Below are 21,393 nucleotides of genomic sequence, written 5' to 3' on the forward strand. Positions count from 1 at the left end.
CATAGCTGCTTTGAGCACAGAGAAGATTAGGCAGCTGTCTGCCCTGCCTGGCCTTTCAGAAGACCCTTGTGTTGTAGGATTGCTGAAGGTTGAAGAGCACAGGTACGAATTGCTACTACAACGGTGCACCGACAGCAATATGGCACCAACCGAGACTCCCTGATTCCCATCCATGAGTTGGTTCACCGACTGGAGAGTCAGGGAGTAATCAGCAAGACTCACTCACCCCTTAATAGTCCCATATGGCCAGTGCGAAAGTCTAATGGCGAGTGGAGGCTAACAGTGGACTATCGAGGCCTGAATGAAGTCACGCCACCGTGAGTGCTGCAGTGCCGGACATGCTGGAACTCCAGTACGAACTAGAGTCAAAGGCAGCCAAGTGGTACGCCACAATTGATATTGCTAATGCATTTTTCTCCATCCCTTTGGCAGCAGCATGCAGGCCACAGTTTGCTTTCCCTTGGAGGGGCATCCTATACACCTGGAATCGACTGCCCCAGGGGTGGAAACACAGCCCTACCATTTGCCATGGACTGATCCAGTCTGCACTGGAACAAAGGGGAGCTCTTGAGCACCTGCAGTACGTTGATGACATCCTCGTGTGGGGAACACAGCAGAAGTTTTTGAGAAAGGGAAGAAAGTAATCCAAATTCCAAAATTCTCCTGAAATCTGGTTTTGCCATTAAACAGAGTAAGGTCAAGGGGCCTGCACAGGAAATCCAGTTCTTGGAGGTAAAATAGCAGGATGGATGTCACCATATTCTGATGGATGTGATCAATAAAATAATGACAATGTCTCCGCCAACTAGCAAAAAAGAAACGCAAGCTTTCCTAGGCCTTGTGGGATTTTGGAGAATGCATGTGCCAGGCTATACTCAGCTTGTGAGTCCTCTATATCGAGTGACTCGAAAGAGAAACTATTTCGAGTGGGGCCCCAAGCAACAACAGACCTTTGAACAACTCAAACAAGAAATAGCTCGTTCAGTAGACCTTGGGCATGTCTGTTCTGGACCATCTGTGCAAAACATACTTTATACTGCAGCTGGGGAGCATGGCCTCACCTGGAGCCTCTGGCAGAAAACACCAGAAGAAATTCGAGGTCAACCTCTGGGTTTCTGGAGCCGGGGCTACCGAGGATCAGAAGCCAATTACACCCCAGCTGAAAAAGAGATACTCACAGCATATAAGGGTGTTCGAGCTGCTTCAGAAGATGTGGGTACAGAGGCACAGCTCCTCTTGGCACCACGGCTACCTGTGTTACATTGGATGTTCAAAGAGAAAATTCCCACTACACACCATGCGACTGATGCTACATGGAGTAAGTGGATAGCGTTAATTACACAGCAGGCTCGAATGGGAAAACCCAATCGCCCAGGAATCCTGGAAGAGATTATGGACTGGCTGGAAGGCAGAGATTTCAGAGTGCCAACAGAAGAGGTAACTCGTGCTGAAGAGGCACCACCATACAATGAGTTGCCAGAAGACAGAAAGCAGTATGCGTTGTTTACTGATGGATCCTGCCGTGTGATAGGGAGCCATCGGAAATGGAAAGCTGCTGTGTGGAGTCCCATACGATGAGTTGTGGCGGCCATGGAAGGGGAAGGTGAGTCGAGTCAGTATGCAGAAGTAAAAGCCATACAACTAGCCCTAGAGATTGCCAAAAGAGAAAAATGGCTGTATCTCTGCACTGACTCATGGATGGTGGCAAATGCTCTGTGGTGGTGGCTGCAGCAATGGAAACAGAGCAACTGGCAGTGCAGAGGTAAACCTATCTGGGCTGCTACCCTGTGGCAAGATATTGCTGCCCGGGTAGAAAACCTGGATGTTAAAGTACGTCATGTAGATGCCCACATGCCCAAGAGTCGCGCTACTGAAGAACATCAGAACAACACAGAAGTGGATCGAGCTTCGAAAATTGAAGTGGCTCAGGTGGACCTAGACTGGGAACGTAAGGGTGAGCTGTTTGTAGCTCGATGGGCCCATGAAACATCAGGACATCTGGGGAGGGATGCCACATACAGGTGGGCTCGTGATCGAGGGGTGGACCTGACCATTGAGGCCATCACACAGGTTACCCATCAGTGTGAGACCTGTGCTGCAATCGAGAAAGCCACGAAGGTAAAATCTCCCTGGAACAGGGGGAGGTGGACAAGGTTTAGATATGGTGAGGCCTGGCAAATTGACTATATCGGACCACTCCCACAAACACGCCAAGGCAAACAGTGCATACTCACCGTGTCAGAAGCAACTACTGGGTGGCTGGAAACATACCCTGTAAACCATGCCACGGCCCGAAACACTGTCTTGGGCCTGGAAAGACAAGTATTGTGGCGTCATGGTACACCAGAGAGAATTGAGTCTGACAATGTGAGTCATTTCCGAAACAATCTTGTTACCTCCTGGGCCAAGAGGCATGGTGTTGAGTGGGTGTACCACATCCCTTATCACCCACAAGCTTCTGGGAAGGTTGAGAGGTACCACGGACTGTTAAAGACTATGTTACGAGCATTGGGGGCTGGGACTTGGAAACAAGGGGACATAAATCTACCAGAAGCCACTTGGCTAGTTAACAATAGGGGGTCTGACAGCTGTGCTGGTCCTGCCAAAACAAAACCCCTACACACTGTGAAAGGAGCTAGGGTTCCCGTAGTGCATATAGGAAGGTGGATGGGGAAGGCAGTGTGGGTTGCTCCTGCCTCTGGAAAAGGCAAACCCACTCATGGGATTGTCTTCGCCCAAGGACCAGAGTATACCTGGTGGGTCATGCAAAAGAATGGGGACATCAAGTGTGTGCCTCAAGGAGATTTGACCTTGAGAGAAAACTAATCTGTAATCTAAGTTATATGTTGTAGGAAGACGCTGTAGGATCAACGACAGGTCAACTTTGCAAGGAGCCGCGCAGTGCAACAAGGACTTGAGCTAAGCTGGTGCTGGCATCCAGACATCCAACTCCACCTGCCCTGAGTGGCCACTTTGGCAGAGGAAGACCTAATCATCAACAGTTCTTATGAACATTTTCCAAGAAAGACCTATGGAATGAAAAGATACACCTGCCTATTAATCCTGCCCTGTTAAACCCTTGTCCTGTTAAAGGACAAGGAATAATGATGAGAATACTTGTATGGGGATCTGAGTGTGACACAAATGTTATGGAATAAGGGGTGGAGGTTGTACTGGGTCTGGCTGGGATGTTAACTTTCCCGGCAGCAGCCCATACAGTGCCGTACTCTGTACTTGGAGCTGGAACAGCAGTGGGATCACACCAGTGTTGTGTCTACTGCTGAGCAGCAGTGGCACAGCATTGGGCCTTTCTCTAACCCTCCTAGGGGGTGGGCAAAAAAGTGAGGAGAGAAACATCCCCAGGGCAGCTGACCTAAACCAAACAAAGGGACATTCCATACCATGTGGTGTCACACTCAGCAATAAAAGGTGGGAACAAGAAGAAGAGGGGAGTGGGAGTGATGGGCTCTCGTGAAAACGTCGGTCCTCCTCCTCAACACCGGCTCCATGCGTTGAGGCCCTGCTTCAAGGACGTGGTCAAGCATCACTCATTTGTGGGAAGTAGAGAGCAATTTCTTTCTTCTGCACTTCCACACAGCCTTCATTTGTTTTATTTGTTTGTTTTCCTCCCCCCCTTTTTTTTTTCCTTTACCCCTACGTTTTCCCCTTTCCTTTTTTTTTTCCCTTTAGTTAAATTGTTTAGTTCATAATAATATTTAATTATTATTATTATTATTATTTCCCTTTAATTAAAATATCCTTATCTCAACCCATGTGTTGTTCTTTGCTTTACTTCTTCCCCTCCTCATCTAAGGAGGGGGAGTGAGAGAGCGGTCCTTGTCCTTTAACAGGCATCTAGAGCAGTGGGCACCTGCAGTGCTTTGGATATTCACCCCTGAAAAACTGCAGAATCCTAAAAAACAGGCAGAATGCTTCAAAAAGGTGTGTCATCACCCTGGCAATTCCAAAGAGACACAAATCACTGCAGCATGCTGGGGCTTGGCCCATGCACTTGGCCCATGCACTTGGCCCATGTACTGGCTGGTTGGTCCAGCCTAAAGTTTGCTGGTGAATGCAGCCGCACACCCCACGCACACCAGGCTGGGGAAGGCACAGCCAGCTGCCCCCAGCAGCCTTCAAGCAGCCCTCGGAGGTGCTGATGGCAGCACGGGGAGCATACGCAGCAGGAGAGGGCTTACACAAGGCAACCTGGAGAGCAAATAAATCAGCATTGCAACCAGGGGCTGCTAAACAAATGTAGCATGGGCACGAATTCTAAAGCAGTTTGTCCCATCTAGCATTGTCTGCTCAGGTCTGTGGATCTCTCACAGTATCTCGGGTACCTTCCGGACTCACCCTAGGTGCTAAAAGCACCGCTGTGGTGTAATGCAGCAGAGAGCTCAGCACCTCAGCACCGCACAGCCACGTCCTCAGTCACCTCCCCACCGGGGGAAGGGGAGAGAGCTGACAAGAGTAACAGTGCACAGACTGGCAGGCTGAGAGAAAGACAGTTTAATGAGAAAGAAAGACAGAAAATAAGCAAGCAAGAAATCTGAAGAAAGTGATGCACAAAACAATTGCTCACCACCCTCTGACCCATGCCCAGCCTGTCCCTGAGCAATGGCTGCCCCTCAGCCAACCCCGCCACAGTGTGAGAAGCACAGAAGTCCTTGGCTCTGTGTCAGCACTGCTCAGCACCATCTAAGCCATCAGTGTGTTATCAGCACTATTCTCATCCTAAAACCAAAGCCCCACACCAGCTACGGTGATGAAAAGCAACTCTATCCCAGCCAAAACCAGGACAAGCCAGTGTCTGCTCCTGCCGGAGCCCCTCTGCACTGAGGGCTGCAGAGCCTGCTCCTCACCTCTCAGCACCCATGGGACTGGGACCCACACACGCACGCCCTAGAGCATGGGCAACTGATAAAAGGCGATTTCCTGTTGGTTTCCCTGCAGCCTTTTGCAACAGCCCAGCAGCAACTGGGTGGTCATGGGGGGCTGGAACACAAACTGTCTGGGGGTTGCTATAAAAAGGCAGAGCAGCCAGCTCCACGCACCCTGCAGCAGCGCCGAGCCGTGGGTCCTGCATGCAACAGAGCAGAGGTAACATCTCACTGCAGCACCAGGGCTACTCCTGGCACAAAAGCTGCGGCCTCAGAGGATGTCGGGGCTGCACGGGGGAACCCAGGTGTCTGCGGTGTTTGATGCAAGTAGCTGGGCTGGAGTCCGGGCCGGTATCAGGGTGGGGAAGACCCAGGTGGCCGTGGCTGGGGACACACACTGCGGGTGCTTCCCTCTGGTGCCAGGGGGGCCATGGGCGGCTTTGGAGGTGACCCTGATGCATCTGCTCCGCTTCTCCCTGCAGCCTTCTCCGACCCTGCGCTCTCCCCCTAGCAGACGCCCGTGCCCTGTACTGCTGCACTCAGCGGCTGAGCTCAGCCGGTTGCAGAGGACCGGGTCCTGCGCTGCCTGGGGCATCCCCGCTCGTGGCTGGACCCCCGGAGCTTCCTGCACATGGAGCACCTCGGCCTGGGCTGGGTGCTGCTGGCCGGCACCTTGGCTGGCACCTTGGCTGCCAGCAGCACCCGTGAGCAAGACCTCGGCCCCATCATTGAGGTGGCGATGGACATGGCCCAGAACTCCTTCGATGACCAGTACTGGGGCTGCAGATGCGAGATGGAAGAGGAGCTTAAAATAGTGAACGGCACCGAGTTTGAAAACGACATGTACGCGAAGACCTGGAGAAGAGCAGAGGAGAGGTGGCGGGAGCAATGGGGCAACTCCATCCAACCGCAGGTGCTGCGGCGGGAGTACGCGGTGGCCGTGCTGGCATACACTTCTTGTACAAGCCTGTACCGCCAGCTCAATGCAGCAGTACGTGAGGGTGGGCGCTCCCGTGAGCACTACCTGCAACACTTCCCCTTCAAGACAATGCATTTCCTCCTGACCAAGGCCCTGCACACTCTGCGGAAAGCCCAGGGCCGCAGATGCTACGATGTCTACCGCAGTGTCAGGGGCATCCGCTTTACGGCCCGCCGCCATCAGACCGTCCGCTTTGGCCAGTTCGCCTCCACATCCATCAAGAAGAATGCTACCAAGAGATTTGGCCAGGACTCTTTATTCATTGTGCACACCTGCTATGGTGTTCCCATCCAGAACTTCTCCTTCTACCCTGAGGAGGAAGAAGTCCTCATCCCACCCTATGAGGTCTTCAAGGTCACCAATGTCATGAGTTACTCCAGCAGAAGCATCATTCATCTCCACTCCCATGGTGTGTGCAGCAACTACAACTGTGCACTGGTGAATGGTAATGGCAGGCAGCAGGGTGGGTGCCCCCAGGAGATGGGCTCAGCCCTGGGGAGGCGCCGCCGTGCTCCCCGCGCTCCTCCAGCCATGGCTGCAGAGGAACGGGGGCCCCGTGCCACCGGCTCTGTGAGGGGAAGGGGAGCCTCGTGGTGAAGGCAACACCTCTGGCTTGGGAAGCCTGGGGAGCCTGAAATAATGTGGAGCTGCTGTGTGGAGGCATGGCCGTGTGTAGAGAAGGAGGAGCAGGAGGACCTGCTGAGGGGTTTGTTTGGGGTATAAAAGGGCCGGTCAGTGTTTGTGTGTCCTATCGTCGCATTTTCTCATTAAAGCTTTTCTCTTTGCACACTCGCAGCCTTTCCCATGTGTACGCGTGCTGAGAGGACTACGTGCCAGCTCCTGGCGAGGCCTCTGTGTGTGCGAGTGAGCTCAGTGCCAGCTCCTGCAGCCAGATCCAAGTGTCCCTTCTCTCCCCAGCCCTGCTGGGGAGGAGGGGAGCGAGCGGCTGTGCGGTGCTGAGCTGCCTGTAGCTTCAAGCACAGCAGGCCTTCTGGTGCCCAGTGCGAGGCCCGAAGGCTTGAGGTAACGGCAGACCCAAGCGCAGCGTGCCCGAGAGAACAGCCCTGCGGGGATCAGCCCACAACACGGCGCTGCCGCCGGCGCCGGGCCTAGGGCCGGCTGCGGGACTGGTGGCGACAGTGCCCAGAGGGGCCGGGGGCAGTGGCAGCGCCAGAGGGAGGAGAGGTTGAGATAAGGACAGGGAGATCGCTCAACCATTATCGTAACAAGCAAAATAGACTCAGAGTAGGAAGATGATTATCATTTATTGCCTATTACTAACAAGCTAGAGCAGTTAGAAAACAAAAAAACAAACTCCAACACCTTCCCCTCATCCACCTCTTCCACCTTCTCCCCCCCGAGCAGTGCATGGGAACGGGCAATGGGGGCTGCGGTCAGTCCCTGACGCTTCATCCCTGCCACCCCTCACGGTCCCTCTGTGCCCCTGCTCCCCGTGGGGTCCCTCCCATGGATGCCGTCCTTCCCAAACTGATCCTTCAGGGCCTTCAAGAACTGCTCCCACACGGCTCCGTCCCACGGGGTCCATCCCCCAGTCCCAAACTGCTCCAGCACGGGGCCCCACAGGTGGGCGGCAGCTCCCCCCAGACCCCATCCACCTGCTCCACCAGGGGCTCCTCCACCCATGGGGGGGCTGCAGCGTGGAGATCTGCTCCGTGTGGGACCCATGGGTGCAGGGGGACAGCCTGCTCCACCAGGGGCCTCTCCACAGGCCACGGGGGAACTTGTGCTCTGGTTCATGGAGCACCTCCTGCCTCCTGCTGCACTGACCTTAGGGGCTGCAGGGCTGCTTCTCTCTCCTCTCTCCAGCTGCTGTTGTGCAGCAGTTTTGGTTTTCCTGTTCTTAAATATGTTCTCACGGAGGCACAAACAATATCACTTATTGGACTGGCTCTGGCCAGCAGTTCGGCCTTTATCTAACGTGGGGCAGATTCTGGATTCTACTCACAGAAGCCACCCCTATGCCCCCCACTACCAAAATTTTGCCTCATAAATCCACTACAAGTGGTCAAATCCCTGCCTGGGTCTGAACTTTCATTGCCAGCAGTCCGCGAGACGTGGAACCACCTGTGGAGGTTTTGGGGCTGGGTCCAGGTGAGGGTGCAAGCCTTGTCTGGCTGCGAAGTTGCTAAAAATGGGAAGCTGGAAAAACGCAAAATAATGTGGAAGTGGTACAAAGCTTCCCCTGTCCTGGGGGCTGGGTGCTGCTTGGTGCCGGGTGCTGCCGAGCCCTGCTGTGAGCATGGTCCGGGGTGAGCCCCAGCAGACCAGCCCTGGCACTGGTGTCACTGGGCCCAGAGGTGCATGAGGCAGTCAGTCTGTGCCACGGACGGCGGGTGAGGCGCTCTCTGCATGGCCGCTGGCTTTTCTCCTCCAGGCCACCAGCTGGGCACTGCCCTTCACAGCTCCTCTCTGTGCCTGGGACCAGCTGCAGAGGGATAGGTTCGTCAGCCGCTCGCTGGCTCAGCCCCGCAGCAGTGGCACGGGCACTGCCTGCGGCTGTGGGGTCTGCAACCACCCTGCTGAGGCTGAGCCCCTTCCCCTGCACAGAGACCCTGAAATGAGGTTAGAGGTCTAAACTGGCTCCCCAGCAGGCAGCCCTGCAGTTAGCTGCTCCTAACGGGCACGCTGTGTTGGTGGGTGGCTTAAAAACTAAGAGAGGAAAGATTTAGATTAGAGGTTAGGAGGAAATTCTTCACTCAGAGGGTGGTGAGGCACTGGCACAGGTTGCCCAGAGAAGCTGTGGATGCCCCATCCCTGGAGGTGTTCAAGGCCAGGTTGGACGAGGCCCTGGACAACCTGGTGTGGTGGGAGGTGTCCCTGCCCATGGCAGGGGGTTGGAACTGGATGGTCTTTAAGGTCCCTTCCACCCCGAGCTGTTCTGTGATACCACGATTCTGTGACACCTGCGGGGGTTCCTACCTGTGCTGCCTCTGCACTCCGGGCTCTTCTCGTCTGGGGGGGAAGCAGAAGGGCTGGGGTAAGTGCTGGCCCCGGCAGCCCCGGCCGTGCAGCACCAGGATGATGCCACAGGAGCAGCTGGGGGTGCCCGAGCCCCCTACTCACACCCCAGGAAGGCGCAGTTGAAGTGGCTGCAGGTCCTGTTGGTGCTCCGCAGGACAAAGCGGTGACTGCCCTCGTCCGGGAAGACCCAGAAGATCTCGTGGCCAGGGATCAGCACCTCCTCCTCCTCCGTGTACAAGGAGAAGGCGTGGATGGGGACCCCAAAGCAGCTGCGGATGCTGAGGAACGTGTCCTGCCCAAAGCTCTCTGCCTGCTCCCTCCTGAAGGAGGAGGAGGCGAAGGAGCCGAACCTGAAGGGGCTGGCGCCCTGCAGCTGGTAATGGGTGTGGGCGATGCCCCGGTACACCGGTGTCCCATAGGTGGCCTCGCAGGGACCCCGCAGCAGCTGCAGGGCTCTGGTCAGGTAGAAGTGCAGTGCCTTGAAGGGGAAGCTGGCGTTGTAAGCAGCCCGCGACCGCCCGGCCGCCCGCATGGCCGCGTTGAAGAAGTGGTGCAGGCCGTTGTCCGTGTAGGCGATCACGGCCTGGCCGTACTCATCCTTGAAGCCGGGGGGCAGGCGGGCAGCCAGCGAGCCCTTCACCTGCTGCCACCGCTCCCCGGCGCGTGCCCAGACCCTGCCGAAGAGCCTGGACTTGCCCCGCGCCTGCTCCTGCGCCAGCAGCGCTGGCCCCACCGCCTCCATCGCCTCCGTGCACCCCTCGTACTGGTCATCAAAGGCGTCGTGGCTCATGTCCATCAGGAACTGGGGGGTCCTCGCCTGCGCGAGGGAACGGGGCTGTGTGGGGTGCACGCTGGGTGCTGGAGCCCCCTCCCCAGGTGCTGCATGCCATGCACAGGGTTAGCTGCACCCACACATCCCATGGCATTCCCCTGCCCTGCCGTGGGTCTCTGCCCCTGCCCGAGCCGGAGCACTGTGCTCCTTGGGGCTCCCCAGGCACTGGAGGGATGCAAGAAATCACCTTTGCAGAGGCAAGCAGCAGGAGGGTGAGCAGCACCCACATGGCTCGGGGCAGAGCCCACAGCGAGCCCTGGCATGGGGACAGTGGCAGCAAAGCGAAATAAAAGCAAAAGCAGCAGGATGGTGTGGAACCGGCCCCAGGGGCAGCGGGGTGGGGGTGCCGCACTGCAGGGCCCCCACTCACCCAGGGGGCTGCCAGCAGGGCCCCGAGGCACAGCCATGCCCAGCGCAGCCGTGGGATCATCCTCAGGCCCATGGCACCTCCGGCTCTGTGGGGACAGGGGTTGGGGAAGCCTCAGGAGGAGCCTCCAAGCACTGCATGAGGGAGAGCCTGGGATGTGCCCGTGTGGGGCCGTTCACCATCAGGGACAAGGGTGGCCATCAGGTGCAAAAACATCCCATAAGGGTCACCCCGCATCCCCCTGGCTCAGGAGGGACAGCGGCTTTCCCAGGCAGGGAGCAGCCCCCAAGGCGATGAGGGGCACCCCGGGGTGCCAGCCCTGCCTGCGGCATGGGGACGGGGCCCCCTGACAGCCCCAGGGCTGTACCCCCCCGGGAGGACACCCCAAGTCCCCTGGGGTCCCGCAGAGCTGCCCTCGCTCCCCACCATCCGGGCAGGCAGCGGCCCCCAGGCTCCCGTCCCGGTGCCCCAGGAGGTGTCCCCATACCAGTGGTGTCCCTGTCCCAGTGGTGTCCCCATACCAGTGGTGTCCCCGTCCCGGTGGTGTCCCTGTACTGGTGGCATTCCCGGCGGTGATGTCCCTGCGGGTGGGTGCCCCTGCCCACGGGGTGTCCCTGCGGGTGGGTGTCCCAGCCCAGCAGGCCCCGGGGGCCCTGTGCAGGGCCAGGGCTGAAACCGGAGCTGCAAAACAGAAAACAGGAAAGGGGCAGACCCGGAGCTGCTGCTTGCTCGCCTGCTTTCATTTTCTGCACGACATGGTGCCTGCAGCCTGCCCTGCCCAGCTGCCACCGCCCTGCTTCTCAGTGCAGGAACCAAACCCCACGGAAGGGAATTTCCAGCAGCTGCAGGACGAGCCCGGGCCCGGCCACCCCACAGCCCAGGAGGGCTTAGGGGGGAGACCAGGAGGAGGCAGGGGGGACATGGGGTGGGTTCCTGCTGGACCCGGTGTTTGGCATCGAGGGGCTCCCATCTACATCCAAGCTGCGTTTGGGGCTGGAAGGAGGGAGAAGAACTGCGTGGTGTCACAAAGGGGGGTGCGTGTGCACCGCGCCGTGCCCCAACGGGGGCCCCGCAGGGGTGGGAGCGGGCAGTGGGCATCGCACCGTGGCACCATCCCGGTGGGCTCCGGCTCGTGGCGGGGCCGGGGAGCTCGGTAAGGCTGGCTGGGGGGGGTGCAGCCCTGCAGAAGTGGGGTCAGAAGCAGGCTGCGCCCCTCCTGTGGCACCCCAGCACCCATGGGCAGCGTCCCCCATGCGCGGGCAGCACCCTGGCACAGGATGGGGGGCTCACGGGGTGGGGGTGCTCAGCCCCAGGACATGCTGTGGGTGCCGGTGGTGCCATCCCCATGCTGGGGGCTCTCCCAGCCGCTGGCATCGGTGCTGAGCCCTTCTCGTGGCTCATGAAATTCGGGGCTCTGTGCCACAGGCCTGTGCCCGCCGCCTGGGGACCTGCGGCATCGCCGGAGCCATGGGGGGCCCTGGCATCCCCCCCCCATCCGAGCTGCTCCCGCTGCTGCCGCTGCTGCTGCGGCTGAGCCTGGTGTCCACCGCGCTGTGGCTGCGGCGGCTGCGGGTAGGTGACAAAATTTGGGGCAGGGGGTGCTGGGGGCTGCCCCCCCACCTCACCCATCTACTTGGGGCTGATGCAGAGGAACTGGCGGAGGCTGAGGAAGCGGAGGCAGCCGCGGAGAGCCCCGCAGAAGGAGCGGAGCGGTGAGTGGGTCCCCACCAGCACCGGGCACCCCGAGGACTGGCACCCCCGGTGGGGGGCTGAGCCGGGGGGGCTCCTGGCCATTCACCTGCTCTGTCCCCAGCAGCTTCCCTGCGGATGGAGGCAGCAGCGGGGACGGCATCACCGGGACTGGACATGGGGTGAGCGCTGCCTGGGCTGACCCCGGCCCCCCAGGGGCTGCAGGACCCGGGGCTGGGCTCCGGGGCTCTGCCCGGGGACGGGGCCACCCCCAGGTCCCCCCCCCCAGGGCAGGGGGTGCAGCGGGGGCTCCTCCATCTCCATCTCCTCCCGCAGGACGAGCCTGGCACCGATGGCCTCCCTGCTGTCCCTGGCCGCCTCCTCCTCCTCGCGGTGCTCCCTCTACTCCTTCCCGGAGCCCTGGCCGGGCGCCCTGGCCGAGCTGGCCGCCCTCAGCCCCCCGACCCCCCCGGAGCCGCCTCCTCCTCCTCCTCCTCCTCCTCCTCCACCTCCCCTCCTGGGGGGCTCCGACCCCCGCCGCCCCCCGGGGCCGTGCTTCCAGCGCCTCCCCGGGACCGGGGCGCGGAGCCCCGAGGGCTCAGAGCAGCCCCGGCCCCGTTCGCCCCCCGGGGGGGCGACCCCGGCGGACCCCATCGTGGAGCTGCTGCGCTCCGCTCGCCGCTCCCGAGCCGCCACCGAGCGCCGCTGCCGGCTCCTGCGGGCGGTGCTGGCGCTGCGGCGGGGGGCGGCGGGGGACGGACGGGCGGGACCCCCGGGACCCCCCCGACAGCAGAGAGAGCGCCGGGAGCCCCCCCGGGAACCCCTCCGGGAGCACCCCCGGACCTCCGTGAAGGTGCATGTCCGGCTGGAGATCCTCGGTACCGGTGCCGGGGGGTGGCAGTGGTGCCTGGGCACGGACACGGACACGGACACGGACACGGACACGGACACGGACACGGACACGGCCCGGAGCCTCCTGCTGCAGCCGGACGGGAGCACCCCGGGGGATCCAGGCAGGAGCATCCCAAAGGAGCCGGAGCGGAGCAGCCCCCGCAGGAGCAGCCCCCTGGGGCCCTGCTGGGTGCCCACAGGCGGGGTCCGGCCCCGAGTGGCCGTGGGGCTGTGCCAGGCCGGGCAGTGCCTGCAGGAGACCTGTGCCAGGCTGTGGATGTGGGTGAGGGCCCGCTGGAGGCAGCGCTGCCGCTCGCTGCCCTTCTGGGAGCGCTGGTCCTGCAGGGTCGGTGGGCTCCTCTGGCCCCGAGCAAGGGGTCAAGCACCAGGACAGGCCCACGAAGCTCCTTCGGGCTCAGCCCATTAAAGGGTGCAGCCTTCACGGGGTGCAGCTCTTCATTTCCCCATCCCGGGGTCAAACACGGCAGGGATGGGGCTGGCACTGGCCACATGAGGTGGTCACGAAACAAGCAGGGCTGTGCTGGCCCCCAGAGGGACGTGGCCAGGCTGGGAAAGGGGCTGCGGGAGCCTGGGGGGGCTCATGCATGAGCACGACCCACATCAAGTCTCGGTTTGTGCTCTGGATTCCTCTTCAGCCGTGTTTCTCCCTGTGTGCCAGCCTGGCTGCATGCACACCCTGCACCAGCAGCACGCTGGTGGCCCTGGGAACCGTCACTGGTGCCCCCACTCATCTGCACCTGGCTGTGCTCTGTTCCCCTCTTTCTCCAGAAGCCCCTGAGGCTGAGCTCAGCAGGGAATGGGCTCCCCAGGAGCAAACCCCAGGCAGGAGGCAGAAGCCAGGAGATGCACGCTGCAGGGTTTATTCCCACTTTGATTTCTGCACCCGGGTCCATGGGGCACAGTGCATCAAGCACCAGCAGCTTACCCCAGCCAGGCCCCTCCAGCTCAACCCCCTGGCACGGGGGGGCTCCCAGCACCTCCCCAGCACTTCTGGAGCCCCCATCTGTCCCCACCGTCCCTGCTGTGCCTGCCCCAGAGCCCCCAGCCGTGCCAGGGCTGAGCCACCCATGGGACACCCGGGGTGCTGTGTGTGGTGGTGCCATCAGGCAGCTTTGCCGATGACCAGCACGCTCATGAGGAAGACCATGATGAAGAAGACCCACATGAAGAAGCGATCCATCACCTTGGCCACCTTCTTCCACTCCCCAGCACGGCGCTGGGCGGCTCGGTGGCGTCGGAAGCAGCCGGCGATGTAGCCCACGCTGCTCAGCAGCACGTGGTGGTGGCACAGGCAGTGGCCGCGGGGACACGGCCCCGGCTGGGCGCCCACCCCAGGGGGCTCCTGCGGCCCCGTTCCGCCCGTGCCCGCCCGCCGGGGGCTGCTGCAGCTCTCTCCCACCTCGCAGACACAGAGGGCACGGGCCAGGTGGTGCAGGATGAGGCGCCGTGCCCACGGCGGCACCGGCCTGGCCCCCGGCCCGCAGTGGTGGACGTTCATGATGAAGATGGTCAGCGCGGTGGAGGCGGCGATCATGGTCATGGTGGCAATGTAATACTTCCCTGCAAGGCGGGCGGTGGTGCTGAGGGGCAGGGGCAAGGGCAGGGACCCCCCCCTCGCCACGAGGGCCCTGTCCCCAGCACCCCCCAGCCCCTCGAGGGCTCACCGATGAGCGGCACGCTCTCCGACGGCGGCATGCTCTCCGCCACCAGCAGCTGGAAGACGGTGAGGGCCAGCAGCACCGTCACCCCCAGCGACACCTTCTCCCCCGAGTCGGCCGGGAGGTAGAAGCCCAGGGGCGCCAGGAAGGAGATCATGACGCAGGGCAGGAGCAGGTTGAAGATGTAGAAGGAGGCGCGCCGCCTGAGCAGCAGCGTGTAGGTGACGTCGGGGTAGGGCTCCGAGCAGCACCCGTAGGTGACGACGTTCCTCGTGGCCGGCATGCCCAGCACCTCCCACTCCACGTTCTCCACGAAGTCTGTCAGGTCGCCCGCGTCCAGCCGGTTGCGGAGGTCGATCTGGTTCCCGTTGTAGGTCCAGGAGCCGAAGGTGAGGCGGCACTGCTGCCCGTCGAAGGGGAAGTAGGAGACGTCCACCTTGCAGGAGCTCTTGGTGATGGCGGGCGAGTCCCACATGATGTGCCCGTCGGAGCGCAGCACCACGTTGGTCTCCATCGAGCCCCCGAACCGGTCGTCGGCGCTGGGGCAGGGGCGGCCGTGGGGCAGCTGCCCTGGCACCAAGCCCCAGTGGGGCTGGGGGCTGGTGCGGGACCCCCACACTGCACCCCCCAGCATCCCCCTGCCCTCCTGGAGTGTCCCTGTCCCTTGTGGTGGTCCCATGCCCGCTGACAGCCCCTCAGTCCCCCCAGCCCAGCAAGGATGACGGCCTCACCCCCACCGGGACCCCTTCCCCCAGCCCCGAATTTGCGATGCCCCCCTGCAGCCCCCCCAGGTCGGGGCGAGCGCAACCCACTTGTTGTAGAGGACGATGTCCGGCCTCCAGACGTAGCTGCTGGGGATGCGGATGCTGTCGATGCCGCCGTAGGCGTCCTTGTCCCAGGTGAGGTGGGCGTCCAGCCAGGCCTGGCGGACCCACAGGTAGGAGGTGAGGACCTGGTTCCTCTCGTCCTGTGAGGGCGGAGGGGTGGGCGCGGGCACCGGCCCCAGCACCGCCTGCAGCCCCCCCCGCCCTCCGTGTCCGCAAGGGCTTTGAGGGGCTGAGATGGTTTCCAGGGGGTTGTGCTGAGGTTGTAGGGTTTGGGCTGGTTTTGGGGGGGGCATCTGAACTGGTTTCAAGAGGTCTGAGCTGATTTGGGGAGCTGCTGGACTGGCTTTGAGGGGTCTGGGCTGATTTGGGGTGGCTGGGATGGTTTTGAGGCATTTGAGCTGGTTTTGAGAGGTCTGAGCTCTTTCTCAGCTGTCTGAGCTGATTTAGGGGGTCTGAGCTGATTTCAAGAGATCTGATATGATTTTGGGGCAGCTGGGCTGGCTTTGTGGGGCCTGAGCTGCTTTGTGGGGCTGAGCATCATCCCGGGGCTGGAGCAGGACCCAGCGGCAGAGCAGAGCCCAGGCACGAGGTGCCAGGGGACGTGATGGGGACAGAGGGGTGCTGGTGATGGGGACAGAGGGGTGCCGGTGCCGGTGCTCACCATGTCGATGATCTGGGACAGGGTGACCTGCAGGGTGACGTTGAGCGCCCGGTCCGTGTCCTCCGCGGGGCGCAGGGCGCTGGAGTAGTTGGCGAAGAGGTCGTGGAGCAGCTTGTGGGCGAGCCTGCCCTGCGCGCCCCCGCAGCCTGCGGGACCCGGCACGGGGTGGGGGGGTGTGACAGTGAGTACGGGGACACCGACCCCCCCTCCCCACGTCTGGGACCCCACCAGACCCTGCCCAGTGCTGCTGCTGGGACCCCAGTGCCCCCCAGTCCAGTCCCCACTTTCCCTTCCCTCGCCACCCTCCATGCTGTCCAAGCTGAGCCGAGGTCCCTGCCCGTGACAGCCCCGTGCACTGGCTCCCCCCCTTCCCCATCCCATATTTCTGGCAGTCCAACCCCAAAATTTATTTGTTATTTCACAGAATCACAGAATCAAAGAATCTCAGAATCTCCCCAGCTGGAAGGGACCCAGAAGGATTGAGTCCGACTCCTGTCTCCACACAGCAGCACCCAAAAATCAGCCCCTATGTCTGAGAGCATTGTTCAAACACTTAGAACCACAGAACCATGAAATATCCCGAGTTGGAAGGGACCCATAAGGATCAAGTCCAATTTGGTGCCATGCCCACGTCCCTGGGCAGCCCGTCCCAGTGCCCGACCACCTCTGGGTGCAGAACCTTTCCCTAGCACCAGCCTGACTCCCCTACCATCCCAGCTCCATGCCATTGAACAAATCCTTCTCCTACTTCCCAATTATTTCTGTTATTTCTATGATTCCTGTTATTTCCATGATTCCTGTTATTTCTATTATTCCTGTTCCTGCTTCCACCAAAGCCAGGAGGAGCTCTGGCTCCTGGGGGAGGAAGCACCCCAAAAAACACAGGGGTGTGGAGAAGGGATCTGTCCCCCCACCCCAGCCCCTCTTTAAGGCTATTTCTTGGCTAATGAGAGCCCCCAGGCCAGGGCAGCAGCCGGTGCCCATCCTGTCTTTGCTGGAAGCTGGACGAGCTGGGTTGCATTTCACGGGCTGCAGGCAGCGGATGAGATGCGCTTACAGAGCCGCTGCCAGCAGAGCCGAGCCTGAGCAGCTCCATGGGGGTGACGGAGCTGCAGCACAGCCCACGGTGAGTCCCCAATCCCCAGAGCCCCCGGGGCTGGGACCGGGCGGTGGGGGCTCCAGGCAGACCCTGCCCACCAACTGCAGCTCCTGGGGGTTTGCTCTGCTCACCCAGTTTATTGAACCGGGGCCCTGCTGGTCCCAGTTCAGGCTGGCAGGTGCCATCCCCGGCACTGACACCTTCCCCAGGTGCTTACCTGGGGCCAGGACAGTGCTGGCGAGGCCAAGTGCCAGCAGCCACACGGGCAGGTGAGTGCCCAGCTCCATCCTCGTGCTGCCGGGGCCGTCAGGAGCCGGGCGCTGGGGACATCGCGGTGTCACCTGCGGTGTGTGCGGGCTGTGCCATCCAGCCCCTCCTCGTGTGGCATCTCCCGGGGCTGGGCAGGGTTTTGGTGCTGCCTTTAAGGGCTCGGCGCTGGCTGACGTCAGGGCTGGGGACGGAGGCTGCCCTGACGCGGGCACGTGAGGAAGGCACACGGCTGAAAACGATGGGCGAGAGGTGCCCCAAAGGGCTTTGTATGGGGATAAAGGTGTGATAAGCCCAAACTCGGCCCCAGGGAGGCCAGCAGTGAACAAACCCTGCAGCCTGCCCAACAGTGACAGACCTGCAGGCAGCCTCTGCTCCCCAGCTGCCCTGCCCGGGGTCTGTGCCCGCGCTGCTGAGCCCCTTGGTGCTGGGTGGTTGGGGCCACACCACGTGCACCCCGGGGCTGGCAGGGAGCCGGTGGCTGAGGTGGGAGGAAGAAGAGGAGGAGGAGGAGGAGGAAGGTTGAGCTGCACCCCACCTGGGTCCCCTGGAGAGCACTAAGGGTGGTGATGGAGGCAGTGGTGGGTGGGTGGGTGCAGACCCTGCAGGTGGAACCACCTCTGGGAAGTCTGTGCCAGCGTTTGGCCACCCTCATGGTACACAAATTTTTCCCTGTGTCCGTTCCGACCCCCCCGGTGCGGCTCTGTGCCATTCCTGCCCGTTCTGCCACCGGTTACAGGGGAGCAGGGACCGGCACCCTGGGAGCTGCAGAGAGCGAGCGGTGCCTCCTGGCCTCCACGCGGGACAACCCGAGGTGCTGGGGGGATTTTGGATACAGGAGGCAAAGCAGCGAGTGGCAGCGGGGTCCCTGTGCCACTCACCTCCTCCCGTGGCACCCCCTTGGCACCCTTCCTATGCTAATCCCGGGCAGCAGATGCCAAGCAGAGCCCGATCGGTTTTAAGGCCGGAGGTTTTGTTTCCAGGCGGTGAATTATTCATCCCCTGCCTGCGGTCCCAGCCATGCTGCTCCCCGGGGCCCGCTGCGAGCGCCAGGGCAGCAGCTGGGCTTGCAGAGAGGCAATTACCGTAATGGAAGGAGGCGAAGGCGGCGACCCCGCTCCCTGCGGCCGGTGTCACCTTTACGCAGGGCGAAGCTGCTGCAGCGCTGGCCCTGAGCGCCCAGCCCGAGAGTGGGACCCTGGAAACCCGTGTCCAGGACGAGGGATTTGGGGCACCCGACTGCAGCCTCAGCCCCGGGGGCTGCTGCCCCCCAGCATGGGGTACTGGGGGGAAACCCGCGGGCCTTTGATCCCTCGTTGAAGCCGTTCCAGCTTCCATGCAGCACAGTGAAGCACGGCCTTCTGCTCACCCTGAGCTGTCCCTGGCCTTCTGCCTCACCTCCCCGCAGCAATCCCAAGGACTTTCTTCCCCTCAGTACCACTTCTGGTCGCACCACGCTGATGGGCTGGGCGCAGGCACTGCCGGTGTGGGTACCACAACAACACGGGTTTGTTTGCTCCTTGTCCATCCCCTTCCTGACTGCAGCTGGGCACTGAACTTTTGTTAAAAGAAATGATCCACAAGTCCAAAAGTTCAGCCCAAGGTGGAGGGGCCTGCTCAGGGCCAGTGCTCCCACCTGTCAGAGCTGCAGGTGGCTGGGATCCATGGAGATCGCCTTGTCCAAACCTTCCCAATCGCATTTCTGGGGATGGAGGCGAGGCTGCCCGGCCCCCCCTGCTCCAAGGCAGACAGAGGGGCTCTTGCTCTCCTCCAAGGCTCCGCAGGAAGCTCCCCGTGGCCAGGAACTTTCATGGGTATCGGAGCTGTGTGTGTACATATCTATGTTCCTCATGTCACCCCCGCATGCCCACAGCCTCTCCCTTCCTCCCAGCTCACCCATCCTTTCTTCCAGCCCTTGCGTTTGCCTCCTGTGAGAAACAAAGCTGTGTTTTTGCAATAAAAGATGTTTTTGCAGTGGGAAATTCCACTAACATCGCATACTCAAAAGTGATTGTGGAGGCATAGAGGTACTTTTGCTGGGCACTCCTGCTTACAGGTCACCTGCCCTTGCAATTGCAAATAAATCAGCTTCACAGGAGTTCCTGTCTGAGAAAATTACTGAGATATTCCCCACACTCGTTCCCTTCTCTCAGGATCCAGCCCAGGATCCAACCTTCTTAAGGAGCCAGCCCCTGCCCACCACCACTGAGCCCAAACCACTCAGGTGAGACAAACCACGGGACACGTGCCTGTGGAACTGGAGTCTTATTAAGAAGCAAAGAAAACCGTGGGAATACTATAAACATTTTATTTATTGTTTTCAAAAAGACAGGAAAATAATCTAGATCATTTTATTTATAACTTTTAATAAAAACCTTTACATAATCCTCATGCATAAAGACCTTCAACGAGCCAATGCAAAGCAGCACCGAGCAGGCTCGGGGCCGCTGCCCCCAGTGGCTGGCTAGCTGAGGCAGGAGGCGCTGCTGCAGTAACCCTGCAATCAGAGCAGACCAATAGACAGCTTTTTTTTCTTCCAAAAATAGTCGGTTTCTAAACACAGTAACGGCGAAGACTGTACACACAAGAGCAGACTGACACTGCCAGCTGTTCACTCGCGGGATGTTCTTATGCTGATGGTGGCTGCACCCGATGTAACCCAGCAAGCACAGAGGCGCCGGCAGGCTCCCGGCTACGCGCGTCGGTCGGAGGGGCTGCGCGGGCACCGTGCCCCTGGGGCAGCCCGGTGCTGGCTCCCACCACAGCCGTGTGCAGGGCAGAGCACCACCGTGCTTGTCTGCACGGGCACCTGCCTCACGTGTGGCTGTGAAGAGGCAGCCCGGAGCTCCTGGGCCGCGTGACCAACCTTTTGGCAGAACTTGTGCAGAATTTGCCCCCTCCGACCAGAAGCGCCTGGCCTGGAGTCCTGAAGCACGGCGGGTGCTGGGAGAAGCTCCTGTGTTTTACTGCATGGTGGCAACACATGCGTGTGGGGCCCGGAGGTCTGTCTTCGGAGGCATGGACAGCGCAGAGCACACCGTAAGGCACACACGTAGGTGTCAGCTCCCCCTCTGAGGCGGGGAAGCAGCTTTCTTGGGTTTTGGAGATGGAGGATGGAGAAATGAGAAACACCACACTTGCGGGTCTCCAACTCAGCAAGAGAACGCAGGCAAAGACGAGTCTTCTGAAGTTAGTTTCTTCTCCCACCCCCCACCCCCAGAGCAAACGTTTAACATAAAGCCCCAGTTAAAGCTTATCCTTGGTCAGTTCAGGTACCAAAGGCTCGGCAGTAACAGGCGCAGCCCCGCTGATACGGGCACGCCCAGGATGAGCTGTCCCAGAACTTGCTTTACCATCCCTCTGTGCCGCAAGCAAGGACTAAAACGGATCTCCCAGGAGATGAAGCCCCCTCTGAACCCCCTCCACAGGCACAATCTCACCTGCAGTCAGGTTCTACAAGAGGGATTTTATTAATTCTTGGAAAGTGTCATGTAGCTGAGGGTGCCAGCCAGCAAGGCCCAGCTGGGTCTCGCCGGTCCCCCAGGTTACAAAAATTCCTGCCATAACCCACGGAACTAAAGCCACTTTATGCCTCTATGGAAAACCGGTGTGGCTGGAGGCTGCCGCCAAGGGAACGCTTACCCTTAGAGCAGGGAAAGGGTGAGCAAATGGTAAAAACCTCTGTCCGTGAAGAGATCCGTCCTCACTGAGTCACTACTGTCAGCTCCCGTAAGTACGACTGGGTGAGACTGCGCAGCTCCTCCAGGGCATAGTCCTCTGGCATGGGCAGCCGTCCGATGTGGGGAGCCAGCAGGCGAAGGGGGACGCGCTGCACGGCAGGGATGGAGTCGGAGACGGGCTCCGGGGTGTGCTGCAGGCTGAGGACCACCCTGAGCAGGTTAGCAATGCGCTTGGCCATGTCTGCGGAGAGCAGGAAGGTCAGTGTTTGTGCACAGCCCACACCACAATGGGAGCTAGTGTGAACACCTGTGAGCTTACACCTTGCTGAGGAATGCACTTAACTACAACTCGAGAGCCAAGTCTTGAGCAAAGGCATTTGGCTGGGTTGGTGAACCCATGCCCTGCTATGACTTTGTCTTTTCTCAGCTCCAGCAGTGAATCTCATCTCCAGACTTCCTCCCTGAGCATAATCAACATTTGGCCTTATTCTTCAGAGCAGATGTTTTTCTGCAGGTAAGCTCACCTTTTATTTGGCACTGTAACACTAAGTAAGGAC

The 21,393-nt window shown here is 60.5% G+C and overlaps 4 protein-coding genes across 5 annotated transcripts in view; 1 reads left to right on the forward strand and 3 right to left on the reverse strand.

Moving 5' to 3' along the window:
• Positions 1 to 5,514: 5,514 nt before the first annotated feature.
• Positions 5,515 to 8,322, forward strand: LOC116502145 (NAD(P)(+)--arginine ADP-ribosyltransferase 2-like). The gene is made up of 2 exons (XM_032207903.1): positions 5,515 to 6,307; positions 8,258 to 8,322. Exons 1-2 carry the CDS (start codon positions 5,515 to 5,517, stop codon positions 8,320 to 8,322), a joined length of 858 nt encoding a protein of 285 aa, XP_032063794.1.
• A 124-nt stretch (positions 8,323 to 8,446) lies between these two features.
• LOC116502154 (ecto-ADP-ribosyltransferase 5-like) lies at positions 8,447 to 11,911 on the reverse strand. Its single transcript, XM_032207915.1, has 4 exons — positions 11,842 to 11,911; positions 8,947 to 9,723; positions 8,803 to 8,835; positions 8,447 to 8,532 (listed from the first exon to the last, which is right to left on the reverse strand). The coding sequence occupies exons 1-4, from the start codon at positions 11,909 to 11,911 to the stop codon at positions 8,447 to 8,449; spliced, it is 966 nt and encodes a 321-aa protein (XP_032063806.1).
• Positions 11,912 to 13,746: 1,835 nt separating this feature from the next.
• Positions 13,747 to 17,176, reverse strand: CHRNA10 (cholinergic receptor nicotinic alpha 10 subunit). The gene is made up of 5 exons (XM_032207928.1): positions 17,107 to 17,176; positions 15,791 to 15,936; positions 15,115 to 15,269; positions 14,309 to 14,841; positions 13,747 to 14,204 (listed from the first exon to the last, which is right to left on the reverse strand). Exons 1-5 carry the CDS (start codon positions 17,174 to 17,176, stop codon positions 13,747 to 13,749), a joined length of 1,362 nt encoding a protein of 453 aa, XP_032063819.1.
• Positions 17,177 to 20,602: 3,426 nt separating this feature from the next.
• The window catches only part of NUP98 (nucleoporin 98 and 96 precursor), a 34,911-nt gene continuing 34,120 nt past the window's right edge, over positions 20,603 to 21,393 (reverse strand). For both annotated transcript variants that reach the window (XM_032200138.1, XM_032200129.1), the window contains exon 33: positions 20,603 to 21,077. In XM_032200138.1, the coding sequence (XP_032056029.1) occupies positions 20,860 to 21,077 (218 nt within the window). In that variant the 3' untranslated portion in view covers positions 20,603 to 20,859. The remainder of the gene's footprint in view (positions 21,078 to 21,393) is intronic.

The sequence above is a fragment of the Aythya fuligula genome, chromosome 1 (genome assembly GCF_009819795.1).
Source record: "Aythya fuligula isolate bAytFul2 chromosome 1, bAytFul2.pri, whole genome shotgun sequence".
In the NCBI taxonomy this organism is placed as follows: domain Eukaryota; kingdom Metazoa; phylum Chordata; class Aves; order Anseriformes; family Anatidae; genus Aythya; species Aythya fuligula.